General features: G+C 37.2%; 1 protein-coding gene across 4 annotated transcripts in view; it reads right to left on the bottom strand.

The window, feature by feature from the left end:
• The window catches only part of IFT88 (intraflagellar transport 88), a 47,016-nt gene that overhangs the window by 18,673 nt on the left and 12,682 nt on the right, over positions 1-15,661 (bottom strand). For all 4 annotated transcript variants that reach the window (XM_010400530.3, XM_019286449.3, XM_019286450.3 and 1 more), the window contains 7 exons: positions 14,190-14,289; positions 8,428-8,514; positions 7,603-7,789; positions 6,905-7,013; positions 5,311-5,461; positions 4,039-4,154; positions 1,111-1,163 (listed from right to left, as the gene is read on the bottom strand). In XM_010400530.3, the coding sequence (XP_010398832.1) occupies positions 1,111-1,163; positions 4,039-4,154; positions 5,311-5,461; positions 6,905-7,013; positions 7,603-7,789; positions 8,428-8,514; positions 14,190-14,289 (803 nt within the window). The remainder of the gene's footprint in view (positions 1-1,110; positions 1,164-4,038; positions 4,155-5,310; positions 5,462-6,904; positions 7,014-7,602; positions 7,790-8,427; positions 8,515-14,189; positions 14,290-15,661) is intronic.

Genomic DNA, 15,661 nt, shown 5'->3' with positions numbered 1-15,661 from the left:
ATGGGAAAACAGTTTATGTGTCTGGTTTTGGGTGGTGTTGATTGTTCTTAATTCACTGACTCCCCTAGGTCCTGTTCCTTTTCTCACTGTTGTATTAAATAACTGAGCTGAGTGAGAAAATGCACTTATTTGTTTTGACAGACTGCACTGCAAAGTTCTAAAGAAGCATAAAGAAGAGTGACAAAATGGAACAGCAAGAAAGAAGAGTATCATTTACAGCATCAAGTATTTTGAATGTATTTTAGGTGGTGAAAAAAACCAAGATTAATCTCTTAATTTTGCTTATCAGTGTATTATATTCCCAGTAAGAAAATACAGCACATTAAGACTCTCTTATGTTTGTGTAACACAAATACTACTTCAATATCAAAGAATTATACCTGCTGTTGACAAAGAAAGGGACTTAAGCTACTTGAAAAACTAATTATTTATGTTAGATTAGTTGGTAGTATAATTACATTTCAAAGCCCTTCTATCAGATCATTTATGCTGTACTATTTATTTTATTGAACAGCATAAGGAATATTTCATGCATAAGTCAGTGCAGGGACACTTGCTGGACTTAAAAAGAAATTCCTGTTTTATATACAGAGAAAATTTGTAGCAAACTAACATGTAACTGAATGTTCACACAAACTTTAGAACCAATAGTCACATCAGTCAGAAAAGATCGAAAGAAAAAATCAAAACATCAATCAAAACAAAACAAATCACAGAATCATGGAATGATTTGAGTTGGAAGGGACTTTTGAAGACCAGGTTCCAACACCCCTGCCATGGGCAGGGACATCTTCCACTAGACCAGGCTGTTCCAAGTCCCATCCAACCTGGCCTTGAACACCTCCAGGGATGGGGCATCCACAACTACTCTGGGCAACCTGTTCCAGTGTCTCACCATGCTCACAATAAAGAATTTCTCCCTTATGCCCAGTGTAAATCTACCCTGTTTCAGTTTAAAACCATTTCTCCGTGACCTGGAACTGCAGACCCCAGTCTGTCTCCATCTTTCCTATAAACTGCTCTCATTATTCTCCAGGCTGAAGAACCCCAGTGAATTACAAAAAAATGTTACAAACCTGACAGCAATTACAAAGAAGTCACAGAACTCACCGCTTCTCCTGTAGCAACTGGCAACCATCAGCTGCCACTTCACTTGTGTTGGCCTGCATATAAATAAAAGAAAGTCATGCATGCTGCCAAACAACGAATGAGCAAAATAATCTGCATAGCACTGGTAAAGACCTACTATTTAACTACTAATAAATTTTTCACCTAGCATGTTGCCTTCCTAGAAAGAATACAGCCTGCTCAGCTCACACATAATTTACCACTGGATCATGCACCTGTTTCCAGGACTTGATGTCACTCATTTTCAGTCCCATGTTAGAGTTTTTCTCAGGCTCCTGATTCTGTGCCCAGACACAATTAGTAGACCTGACATGTGAACCATCTTTGTCAGAGATACAGAACCATGCAATGGGGGAGGAACAAAATGCTAAATTGTATTCTGAGGAGGTCCCACCACTAGGGTTCCACACAAACCCAAGGGATTCCTGCCAGAAAGCACGGTCCGTGCCCACTTACAGCTTTGAACTCTGGCTTCTCCTCTTTGCTATCACCTCTGTACCCCAGCTGCTCCCTGTCCTTCTCTTTTTACCACATAATGGTGACAGTATGGTCAGACAAAATACTGAGATCCTTGAGCATGTACAATAAAACTGTTGGACTCTTTCCTCATTTTTACCAAGATAATATGAAAATTAGGAAATTTTCATGTTAACAGTGTAAGGATCCTCTCTGACAGCCAAAGCACTTTCCACATGTGGCTTACAACTGAATAGTAGCATATCCAAAAGGTACTGTATAGTAATATTTTCAGAATAGTTTTGTTCTTATCCTCTTCAGTTTTTCTCTCTAATCACAGCACAGGCCATTTTAAACTCTAAGCAATCTGTTTGCCTGGTAGTTGCCAAGCAAGTTCATGAAATACAGATGTTGCACCTTTTCATTTTCAGCTGAATGTGCCTCCTGCAAACAAAGGCAGCCAAGCACACGCTGTAATAGAATTTATTACGCAGTTCAGTATGAAAATTCTAGAGAGAATAAATTGCCAGCAGCAAGTACTAATTGCACTAACTCCTTTAATTCATGATAGATTTGAGCATTCTAGTAAAAATAAAATAGTGAAAAAATGTTTCCCAATTCATTGTCTAACATGTTATCTTAGAATGCAATTTAAAAAGTAGTTATTGCGATTTAGACACTGAATGCACTAAACAAAAAATGTTAAACTAAAAAATGCTGTTCATAGTTAAAATAAAGATGTAATTTTAAAACGCAACTTTGATTGAAGTTAGTAGCAATTTAAATTTACATTCGTATTTACCAATTACCAGATCTAGTCTCTATTTTTAATACCAAATAAACAACCAAACACTTAATGCTTTGTTATCAACTATTAAAAATATCCTCCCACAGAGAAATAATTTTTCTGTATTACAGATAGATTACAATTACAAGTAATATTGAAGAATTTAATATGCCAATTCTTCGTAAGTACTTTACAATCCACATACTTCGTGCATGGAGTGAGCGCGACATGAAGCACAAAATATTTAAATCTTTGCCAAAACAAGATTATGAAAGAATTCTTTTTAGTCTCAGCTGTTTCTTTCCAAATTTTCTAAGGCCATGAATGCCAGCACATGCGATCTCATAGCTTGACTAAAATGTGATTTCTTATGGTGGCCAGTATTTGTAGGGAAAAGAATACTGGCAAACTAGTGAACTGTGATTTCTGTCAACTCTCTCCTGTGTATTTTTGTCTAATCTACTTCTCTATTTCTTTATAAATATACCACCATTTGGGTGAAGTCTATTTTTATCTTTTTTTTTCATTTTTAATCCTTAATTAAGCCTTAGATTTTCTCATCTGTAATTAATGTCTATTCTAACCCAAGCGTCTCAAAGCCAGAATTAGAATTTTTTACTGAACTTTTTACAATCTATTGGTAGTATTTTTCCTTGAATTATACTGTACAAATTTTTTGTTCACATGCTGTCTTGTACATACATGTCATTCAGATTCACAGAACAAAAAGAATGTCACATTTTAGATCATGACAAGACAAGCAATAACAGAGTTTTCCTAGTCTAATTTTTCATAGGTTTCCTAAAACACAAAATAAAGAAATTCCCACTTGTTGTGAGTGAATTTTAGTTGGTCTACTACGACAAAATTCTTCATGAACCTATAGGCAAATATTTGTTTCCACATAAAAAGATCGTATGCGTGTATTTTTAGAATTACCTTTGAACTCTGGATTACAAATTTAAATTTGACCCAATTTTTATTTATTAACCATTCTCTAGTAAGGTCCTTTTCTGAACTAAAATTAAGTATATGGCCTATATGCTTTCTTAAGTGCATCATATTCTGCTAAAGAAGAGTTTCAGCAATTAAGTTATTGAACTGAACTCAGGATATTTCAAACATCTTTATCAGGATCAGTTTAGCCTGCCTATTTATTTTCACTGACCACTGGTAGTACAGCACTGCACATTTTTGGTTACTTCTATGCTTTATTTGATGGAAGTAGAAGTTATGTGAAAAGATGAAACGCAGCAAGATCAGCTGAAACACACACTTATCTAAACCACCAAATCCTCACCACATAATAAAACAATAGAAAGGAAATATTTCACATAAAGCCATAGAGAAAGAGGTCTTGGTGGCTTTAGAGAACTGTTCCCCACTTCACAGCTGTGTTTAATGGCAGATAATAGAGAAGCATAGGTTCTAATACCTAACACTACCGTGGGCCCAGTGCAGGATCTTACTTAACACTGAAAATGCACAGTTAAGAGCAAAAGCACTCTGTAAATGAACAGAAAGTTGAGAAAATTAAATAATATCACAAATATTCTTAACCCTGTTGTTTGTTTATGGTATTAAAGTTATCCAACTGATTTGTCTCTAGGTATACTTATGGATGTCTAATGAGAAATGTGAGTAGGCATAAAATAATAACTACTTACAGGATAAGTGCTGCTCTTTCAAAGTACTCAATGGCTTTTTCACAGAACTGGGTGTCAATGTAATACGCTCCAAGCCATTCAATGACCTCAATGTTTGAAGGGAAATACCGGTATGACTGACAAAATAGGAAAGGTGAAAAAATGCACAATTTCAGTGATAAACAACATCTTTATGTTGCTTCTGGAATATCTTACTCAAGTGTTTAATTCTCCAGATGCCCAAAACATGCAATATAAATGAATGGAAGTAGTGTGCTACACTAAGTGATCCTGGTGGGGGAGTAAAAAAAAAAAAAAAAAGTATGCCAAGCTTTCTAATTGCAGAATGCTTTTTAGAAGTTACCCAAGATGAGTCTGTCACATTTTCCATCTAGCCTTATTTGAAATATTTTAAATAGCTTGCAACAGCAAAAACATTTACTTAAATCACGTCTATACATGAATAGCTTACCTAAAACGTTAAACAATGCTAACTAGTGAGTGTACAATTCCATGTTCACATCAGTCTGCTGGAAAACTCACCTGAAAGCATTCTTTTCTACAAGTAACTACATGAATAGCATTTTCAGCTTTTTAGAAATTCCCACTGAAATAGGCAGCAAAATTATCATCAAGCACAACTCAGCTGGTAATTCAGATTGCAACACAGCCTTTGGTCAGCCTCACTTTGCATAGAGAGAACTCTCAGACTGCACCAGCCACTTCCTGTCTTACTCTCATTTCTAACACAGAAGAATCTCTACAAGCTATGGACAGTAGTACAGCTGGTTTGAAATGAAAGAAGCTGCCTATCTAGGTAACTGCATACATAATGCATAGCTATAATGTTAAAATACATATATATATAACCTTCCAAACATAAACAAAACACATTAGATATGCATCTCCATGCCTATTATACAGACACGGCTTCCAATCGACTCCGTCACATTACATACCTCTAAAATTACATTTATTCCCCACTTTTATTCTGTCCCAGGCTATATTTTAAATTAAAATTATCACAGGTCAATGTAAACGATGACTATATTAAAATAAAAGAAAGTTTGAGGCCAACATCCACATGGAAACATGGGCTATGTGTTTCCTTAGGATTTGACTACAAAAATCAGATTTTATTAACTCTTCCACAATATCTCCTTTTTTACTTCTTTTGGAATGACATTTTTAAAAGTTTAAATTCATCAATTGTTAATTTGATATAGTAACCTATGGCAAAATTTTCTTTACTTATGACAAAGTGCATTGAGAAATGAATATAAGAGCAAGTACCTCACAGTAATAATGAAAAGCTTGAGATTTATCACCTTCAGTATCATATAAATTCCCTAGCTTTGAAAGTACATGTGGATCAGTTGGTACTACACTAATCAACTGCAGGAGCCACTCTATGGCTTGATTGGGATCTTCCATGATCTGGTATCTGAGTTTTCTTCAGTCAAGGACTGATACCGATGGTAGTTTGATTTACTCAGAATCCCTACTACTTTGCCTAATGCAATCCACATGCTGAACACTAAACCAGTCACTGTAGTGGGCAGATGCAATGACTTTTTTTTTCCACACTGTTTTCATAATTTCATTTGTATCAGAAGGTATTTTTGTTATGCCAGAAAAAGAAAAGTATTCAGAGACTTTGGCTGCTCTTTCACCTTACAACTATGCCGGGCTCAACAAAACTTTGGGCTCAGTTGTCCTCTCTCTCTCTCTCTCTGACACTAATCTTTGACTTCCTCATTTAAAAGAATGAAGTGTGAGAACCAGGCCATCTATTTGCAGCCTTTACAACTTGCCTAGATTTTGTACTAACAGCATTGTGTTCTAAAGTGATTAGATAAAACTGCCATTCCCAAGAACAGACTTTTGCCAGCAGGGGGTTTTCTACTCCATGTCTAAGAAGCACAGCCTAGACAATCCCGGTCCAGAGAACAGAGGCAGCTTTAGCTGTAGCTCACCCTGCAGTGGGCTCTTCCCTCCTCTGCAGCAGTGTCAGCTGGAGCTACTGCCCAACCTGTTTTTTCAGTTTCTGCTGCATCCTACCTGTCACGGCAGCAGCTTCTGAGAATTGGTGGAAAGCAGTTTTACATAGCAGTGGAGCAGAGAAGCTCTTTCCCAGATGGACACTCACAGTTGTTGGGCCATCTATGCTGTTGTAAAGGGGCTATACATGGAACAAAGATCAGAGTCCTTTTGTGTTTTTGGAGGTTACTTATTTTACTGACTAAAAAATATGTTTATTACCTACACTATTCTTAAAAGTGTAGTACATCAACTGGAATCTGTTCTGCCTTGGGGAGGATTTTATTACAGTTTGGACATCCTCAGGAGCATTGTTAAAGAAATTCATAGTTTAGAATATCACTGGTGATGTGCAAAGCTGATCCCTTCCCTCAGCTTTTTAATCTCTCGAGCTTTTGCAGAGCTGGGAGACAATTATTTTCTTACACATACACTAACTAATCTGAAAACAGCTTTCAGAACAGAACTTCCCATTTATTAGCTACAAAATTTTTTCTTAAATATTTTACTTAATTGTGCTTACATCTGCCACAATTACTTTCAATTATATTTTAGTAATAATAAAACCAGCAGCATTTTAAATATTCCATGACACAATTTCATACTGAGTGTAAATCTAATCCCTGCAATGCGAGCAGTCTTAATGTTCCTCACTTGCTTCACTGGAAATATTCAAGAAGGGTTAAGTTCTGGTCTCATTCTCACAAACATCAGATAATAAATCATTCTTACTACAATGGACATCGTAGTAAATTTCTAAATCACCCTGACATGATTGAAACACGTATTTCAGATTAAATGGGTTTACTAAAACCACCACTCCTTATCATAATCCAGAAAAAGATACATGCTTGCTAGCTGGTAAAGCACTTGGGCACTATTTGGAAGGATTGCATGGAGTTTCAGAAAACAATCCAAAGCTTCATCTATCCTGTTTAACTTCTTGTATGCTAAACCTAAAAAATAAAGGTTACAGTATTAATATAATGAGAAACAGAGTGCTTCAGCATATTAACTGAAAGAATAAGCAAGAAAAGCAAAATAGGAACACAATATTTGGAGGCAGCATTAACTGCCTTGACTTTAAAGGACTCTATTCGTGAGAGCCATGCACAGAATTCTTACCAGCCAGCATGATAAACTACCAAACTGATAAACACAAGGAACATGAACCCAGTCAAAGACCAAGAACTTACGCAATCTCACTTTTTGAACAATGAGAGAAAGGCAAGGCTTTTAGAGGAGAATGACTCCGATGGTTTAATAATGCTGAAACTGGTATCCTTTTAGTAGGTAGTATGAATTTCTTAATCTTCACAGTAACTTATTCATCTGCAATTACTAGTTGATGTTGTTAACACTGGGAATTTTTTTTTCCAGAACAGACAGGTAATACCAGTTAATATCTTGTTGTAACATAAATTCATCAATAAAGTAATAATAATTCACACATATTTCTGTAACAAAACTTTCAAAGACAGATTCTCAGAAACACGAGTGTTACCTTCAGTCAAAAGCTAAATCACAAAAGCACCTGTGACTTACCAAGATTATAAAGCGCTTCAGTGCATAAGGAATCATTCCTGAGAGCTTCCTTATAAAATTCAGCTGCTTTTTCACAGTCTCCATTTGCAAAAACAGTATTTCCTTTGTTAGTTAGAGCTGCTGGATTGTACCTATCAGAATTTACAGCTAAATCTGCATAGTTAGTTGCTTGTTCCAATTCATTCCCCTGCATGAACAAAACAAACATTGTATTAGTCATTTGTCAGTCAATATTCTTGCAGCTGTGCCTTCTTACAGGAATTTCAGAAGACTGAGGATGAAAAAAACCCCCATTATTCAGTCCTAAAACATTTCTTATATATTTGCAAAAGGTATATCATCTCTTTCAAGCTTCAGATAATACTTGAGACACATCTTGCCACTCTGCCCCATTCAGTCTGCAAGCTTGCTTTGTTGTAATAAAGTAGCATTTATTACAAAAAAAACCCCAACCCAAATCCATACCCTACAAACTTCATACAAAACCACACCTGCCTAAGCTACGCACTTCACGTGTTCCTGAAGTGCAGTCAGGGTCCCCAGGGCCAGTGTTCTAAATCCAGCCACTGAGCTTCTGCACAAACCCAACTGCAGGCATGCTTCTGTGGCCTGGGGCCCAGAGCCCAATCTCACTCTGCTTCCCACCAACAGGATAAAAAAGGACCCAATCCAAACTCCCACTGGTGTTCCAGAATAACTACTCTAAGGTGCAGCTTCTTCTTGTTTACAGAGATTATTTAGGCAGAGACAAAAATTGGTACAAAAATACACAGGTTGCTACATAAACTGCAGTTCTTAACTAGTTTTGTTGAAGCAAACACTTACCAAATAATAAAGGAATGAAAGGTTTGTTGCAGCTGCACTCTTTACTCTGCTATCTTTTTTTTCAAACATTTTCAAAGTCTCCAGCGCCTAGAAGTAATATGGAAACAACTTACTTCACACTGAAGCAAGCTTATTCCAAAATCCTTTCAGAAAGCATTGATAAACGTCGCAGTAACAAACAGCTGAAATTATCAACTCATATACTCGCACACATGGTAATAACCAGAGCTTGTAACACACACTTGTGAGCATGTACACACAAAACTGTATCTGTATTACATGCAATATTAATTTTCATCACAAAATTTCAATAATATTGGCTATTTATTACCTATCCAAAATTTATATTAGATAAGGCTACTGTGAACTACAGGTATCTGACAATTCCATACGTACAAAACACAATGTTAGATGATTGGCTTTTAATCTAGTCAACTAATTAAAATTCTCATACTTATTTTTCTAGTTCTTTAAGAGACCACAAATGAATTAACATAAAACCTCATATTAAAAAGTCAAAAAAGAACACACTATATAAAAAAATACACACCATAGTGTAGGACCGGATTTCAATGTCTTTGTTTTGTGTACTAAGATGACGACAATTGTCTAAGTTTAGGAAGTACTCAAATGTGAAGCTTGACGCCAGCAGAATTTTCTTAAAAACTTTAATATGAAAACTAAATTTTATAAACTTCAAAATAAAGATGTTTATAGACAAAAAATGACCATATTTACAGCAAATAAACCACAAAAAAACCCTCTGAAATAAAAGGCAGCTTTTTCTTTTCATTGACTGTGGGAAAACATTTGTAACTGCAGACTAAATTATTAAAGAAATCTGTCTTCCTTATTGTCATAGGTTAGCAAGCATAGTCCCGGAAGGGACGTCCTTGCTAAGGGGTGCTTACAGTTTCCTCTGGGAACTGATAGAACCTATCAGCTGGCCAGTTTGGATATGGACAATTCTCTGAGCCACTTAAAGTTGTGATCACCTCTGTGATCCACATTTAAGAATAGGCAAACTCCCCCTCCAAGCTCTCTCTCGTTTCCGGCGCTGGGACAGGTGGCTGCAGGGCCCGAGCGGGGCCCAGTGGGCCCGGCCAGGCCCTGCTTGGGCCAGGCCGGGCCGGGCCACGGCCATCCTGGAGCCGATGGACCTGTTTCCAGCCATGGAACCCCCCCCACTGCCTTGCCGTGGGCAGCTGGAGCGGCTCGGCTCTCCCCCCTCTCCACTGCGATAAGAAAAATTCAACATTCCAGCTGCAAAGCTGCAAGGCCGAGGTGAGATTAACCCTTTTTATTGCTGTGAAGAGCTGAAAACCTGACGAAGAGAGAGAGGAGATGCTTAAAGCTGAAATTCTGTTGTGAAGCTATGATATATCAGAGTATCCCGTTGTAATTTCATGAAGATATGGGGGTGGAGTGTTCAACTCGTGAGCAGAAGCACCTGCGCTGAGATAGGCAGATGCTGACGCAGCTGTAATTTCATGAGAAGTTTGGACAGGGAGAGATGGACCAGATGAGGACTTTTGCTCCAAATGGGAAAGGAGAAAACCTCAGTCCGTAGAGATGAACCAGATGAGGACTTTTGCTCCAAATGGGGAAAGGAGAAAACCTCAGTCCGTAGAGATGAACCAGATGAGGACTTTTGCTCCAAATGGGAAAGGAGAAAACCTCAGTTCCTAGAGATGCTCTCAGAGATAGTCCTAACGATGAAGATGATGAAGACCCTTTGCTCCCAGGGAAGGAGAAGGGCCTCTGTTTTGTTTCTGAACGGCTCAACCTTAAAATTGTACCCCAAAAAACTTCAAGAGTGGACCCTCGAAAGCAGTTGCGGGAAAAGCTGCAAGTCGGGGGAAAGGACCCACACGCAGGCAGAGAGACTCCTCTTCCTAAATGGACTGAACAATATTTGGAAGTGGGCGGCTGTCTCGTTGTGATAATGTTTTCATAGCATGAGCAAGAAGAGACTTCTCTTTCTAAATGGACTGAACAAGGTTATTATGGAAGTGGTAAACAGACTGAACATCTTAAGGGTTGTCTTTTCACATTGTCAGTGGGAGAAGGGGGGAAGGTGGGGGGAGGAGGAGAGTTCTGAAGGTGGTATAATTTTTTTTTCTTCTTTTAGGTCTGTTAATAAACTTCTTTATATTCTTTCAAGTTTGGTGCCTGCTTTGCATTTCTCCTAATTCTTATCTCACAGCAGATAAACAGTAATGAGTATTTTGGACCAAACCACTACACTTATGCTAAATATTTATATGAACACAAACTGTTAGAATATCACAGTGAGCGCAGTTCCACCATCTATTACAACACAGATGTGGCAACCACAATTTAGCCATCGACATTAGCAATTTGAAAGTTTCCTTCCTCCTTTACATGAAATCTTTAAGCTGCTGTTTACATAACAAAGCAAATGCATGATACTGTATGCCAAACACCAAAACAAACATAAAGAGAAGTTTCAACTGACTGTCATACAGAGTTTGCAGTTACTCTACGCAAAAAACCAAAACTGTATTAATGATGTGTAAAATGACAAAATACATACAGCTAAATGTAGTTCATTGATTTAGTCAACTACATTCCACCCAAGAACTATGAACTACTAATGATCCTAGTATTCTCCTAGTAATAGAAAATTCCTTAAAAACACACCAATTTCAATCAAGAAAAGCATTTCAAAAGTTATGCTCTAGATTTTGTGGTCTCAGAAATGTAAGAATTGTAACTATAATAATTTTATTTTATATATATATATATATATATATATTTGTGACTTTCTCCAAAAAGGGAATGATCCCAAACATTTCCAGATGTAACACTACTGTATCTGAGGTACTCTACTCTTATGCAAAGATTTGCTTCTTCATGGAATTAACTTCTAGTGAATTTAGAGCTTTACAGTTCAAAGTTACTTTCTGAAAAGCCATTTCCTATTGTATCTGATTTATTTACCTTTGCTTTTACTGCTAAATGGCACCTTTGATGATAAAGATTGGACAGAAATGCCCTTTTCATGTATAATGAAAGTTCACATGACTGAACTAAATTCATTTACTGGTAAATTATGTTGCAGGTCTCTTGCACTATTTCAGCAACTACAAGCCCTAGGATGAAAATCCATAGGCAATATTCCTTTTGTCCTTGTAAAGTAGCACTGCATCTTAAGTTGCATTTAAAGATTTCTAAAGAACTTCTAACTTTCTAATGCCAACAATAACAATTACTTAGGTTCAACAATCAAAACACAAACTATCCAAACTATTCTTTGTGACTTGCTTCCTGTGTATCTCAATTATTTGCTTACAGAAGTTAAACTTCAAACTTGCATGACTCTAGCAGGGTCTGCCAGAGATGTGAAGGAGATGCATGGTTAGCCTGCAGAACTCTGTTTTTAAATTAATTGTCAAAGTTTTTCTTTAAAAAATTTAAAATATGTAACACACAAATGTAACATGGTAATTTTCCCCTTTAGTTTTATATTTTATGTGCAAGGATTGTTTTAAAATAACATATTCATTATGATGAAGCCGTACTTAAGACCATTATAGTAACAGAAGCTGATTTTAGTTTGTTTTCTTTTGGTTTTTCTGCTTTTTGGTTTTTTTTTTAAACAAACATTTAAAAAAAAAATTAATAGAACTTCAGCCTTGCAACTGAGTATTTAAAAAAATTTCCATTCTTGTTCTTCAGCCAAAGGTGTGTTGAGCAGGTGGTGAGTTAGGAAGTATATGAACAACAGACAGGATGAATGCAAATGTCAGCTGCAGTTTTATTAGAACAAAACAAATATAAAGATGGTCTGTAACCACCATTCTGCAGTCCCACTCTACTAAGTAGTTCCAGTGCAGGTTAAAGGTCTTCTATCACATAATCCAAGTAAAAACTGGTTCTTCTCCCCTTACTCCTAACTTCCAACACACTTCCCTCTCCCTCCATTGCAGTACTCCATAAAACATCACCAACAATCTCTGTATCTCATTTTACCACCGAGAACTGATTTTAGTTTTTTTAATCTATACTGAACACTAACTGGATATCACAAAAAATTACCATTGAAACAATAAATTCTTGAGATCATAGGACTTTTTACCTACCTGTAACATTCTCACCCTTCAAATGCTTCAAATCATCAGTAAAGCTACCAGATTTGCTCAAAACTTTGCAAACTCTCAATTTGCTTCCTGATCTCAGAAAAGGTTTCAATGTGCTGGTTTTGGCTGGGATAGCTAATTCTTTTCATAAAAACTTGTATGGGGCTCTGTTTTGGGTTTGTGCTGGAAACTGTTGATAACACAGTTTTAGTTATGCAGGGCTCACAGTAAAGCCAAAGCCTTTCCTGCCTCTCACCCCACCCCACGACTGAGTAGACTGAGGGTGCACAAGGAATTGGGACAGGACACAGCCATGACAGCTGACCCCAGCTGACCAAAGGGATGTCCCAGACCATAAAGTGCCATGCTTAGCATACAAAACTGGAGGAAGAAGGAGGAAGAGGGGACGTTCGGAGTGATGGTGTTTGTCTCTCCAAGTCACCATTAGACATGGTAGGTCCCTGCTCTCCTGGGGATGGCTGAACACCTGCCTGCCCATGGGGAGTGGTGAATGAATTCCTTGGTTTGCTTTGCTTGCACGCACAGCTCTTTTTTTTTTACCTATTAAACTGCCTTTATCTTAGCCCATGAGTTTTCTCCCTTTTACTCTTCTGATTCCCCGATCCCAGCAGGACAAGGAGTGAGTGAGAGACTGTGTGGTGCTTAGTTGCCAGCTGGGGCAGTCAGATGTGCAGTATAATACAGGATAACTCTCTTGCTGTATCTACAGGGAAGGAGAAGAGGACAAGACAGACAGGAGGAGAAAGAGCTGCTCAGAAAACCAGAAAAGCTTAAATATGAGAAGTAAAAGCAGGCTGAAGTCAAGTATGTGGCCCTGTGTGCATCCCTCCAAGCTGTGGGTAGGTGAATGACCTTAGAAGATGACAGGTATTCACAGCTTAAGCTCTAATTTTGCTTTTGTATATGGTCTCTCATAATTCTTGCCACTCGTGCACAGCTGGGGATTGCTATATCCATTCTTACTTATCAAGCATTCCTATCACTGAATGTACTGGCCAGTGCATGTTAGAAGAAAACCAGTCAAATCCTTCAGATATCTGAGTTTGCTTTTGTTCAGATGAAGCTGTTTTCTAACTACTGACATTTCAAACCAAGCCTTGTATTCAACGGAACAACAGAAGAGCCAACTAAGTATAAGGAAAATTTACAGTATTTTAGGGAATGCTGCGGAACATGGGGAACAGCAAGAATACCAGAGCATAAACAGTAACTATACACAGCAGGTGCAGCTGCATATATTCTGGTACTATAGTCAGCCTAATTGAGAGAAAGATTCAGCTCATATAAATTGTAACACCCCCATGCTGATTAGCAACAGGCTTTCTAGGCTCTATGGACTGTACCGACCTCAGTTCCATTGACTGCAATGACAGCTTGGACACCAAGTGAAGACAACTAAATTTAAGTGTTTTGATTTTTCAAATGCACTGCATTCCCTCTAACTTCCATGGCAGAAATCTCATTTAGATAAAACTTGTCTCTTGCCAGTGTTTTTACGAAGTTACTTTACTGATCAGCACCAAAATAATTATTGTTTGCATAAATCATACTTTCCCTTGCCAAAAAATATGCTCTGGCTAACAAAGGTATCATTGCAAATAAAGTATTGAAAAGTAATAATGTGAAGAGTTACTATACCTGGTTAAAATTATGTTGCCTCAAGTAAGTAGTGGCTTTATTAATTTCTAGATCATTGGCTAACTCCACATAGTGGGAAGCTTTCACCACGTCAACACACCTGCAACAGAAAGCAAGCCATGAAGATAAACAAAATGCATCTGTGCAAATGCCTCCAAGTTACATATTTCTTTCAGCTAATTTGCTTTCTGAACTGAATCTTCTTAGCTAATCTTTCTTCACCGTGGCGAAGAGCACTCTGATTAAAAATACTTGTAAGAATACTTCAGTCCCATAACCTACCCTAATTATAGTATCTCTGCTCTCTTTTTTTTAAGTCAGATGCCTAAATATCACTTTACTTTCCACCACTGAGCAATACTTGATGTCAAAAACTGACTAAAATAATTTTTCAAGCCATTTTCTTTGGCTACATTCTGTAAGGTAATTTTTCAAATTTCATCTCCTGATGCATACCACCAAACCTATAAAAAAGATTAGTGAACAAAGCCAGAGACTACAGATAGTGTCCCTGAGCTACATCATAATAATAAAGTCATAAGTAAAGACATCAGTAAGTCTCTTTCTGGCCATCCCCCAGTCATTTGTGGCTTAGGGTCTTCTACAAAAAAAGTGCAGAAGGCAGCAGACAGTTCGGATGTTCATTCACAGCCACTGTCTTCCAGGGTTTGATGTGATGTACTTTAAGCTGCCTGATCATTTGAAGTAAGACCTTTATTTATTGTATGCATATCCTGTTCTCTCACTTGGAAAACGGGCACAGTAAAGGAACAACTTGTGGGACGCTTCCTTAACCCCCTTTCACTATTTTTTTAACTGGTGGAAAGCCACCTTCTTTCCTTCTAATTGTTGGCTGTTTTGCCAACAGAAGTTCCATTCAACAAACTGCCTGCAGCTATAATTGGTTTGGCATGTGGACAGTCTTTAGACAAATGTCTTTTACATTAGAGGAAAAGTTGTAATAAAAATTGGTAATTTCTTCTTTTATTACAGATGTCTTTGCAACATCAAAAAGCATTTTCAACTGTTACTTTTAACATCTTTTAACCATAAAATGCAATGAGATCTAGCTATCCAACTGTTCTTTATGAAATATGACAGAATAGTCCCAATATTATGTCACATTTTAAGTAAGAAGTTATGAACTCTGAAGACTATTGTCCCCACTTTATTTCTCTAAATAAAATGAATTTGATTAAAAGTACATTTAATACTCAGAGGACCCATAATAAAGTTTATAATTAGAAAAACTAAGGTCAAGCTGCTGGTTAAACTTCTTCACTGGGCTTGAATACCTCAGCGTAAAATAACAAAGACTAAATCTGTTCTGATACACAGAAAACAATCCCACACATCTCAGCAGAAGTTGTTCAATTAGCCAGAACAGATTTGAGAGTGTTACTCCATGACAAGTCTTCTGTGGGTAGCACTAAGGAAACTGAGTATCTGACAACCTTTTCCAGTTTTTCTGA

Source organism: Corvus cornix, chromosome 1 (genome assembly GCF_000738735.6).
Source record: "Corvus cornix cornix isolate S_Up_H32 chromosome 1, ASM73873v5, whole genome shotgun sequence".
In the NCBI taxonomy this organism is placed as follows: Eukaryota; Metazoa; Chordata; class Aves; order Passeriformes; family Corvidae; genus Corvus; species Corvus cornix.
The sequence above is the reverse complement of the archived record's forward strand: the minus strand, read 5'-3'. Positions and strand labels throughout refer to the sequence as shown.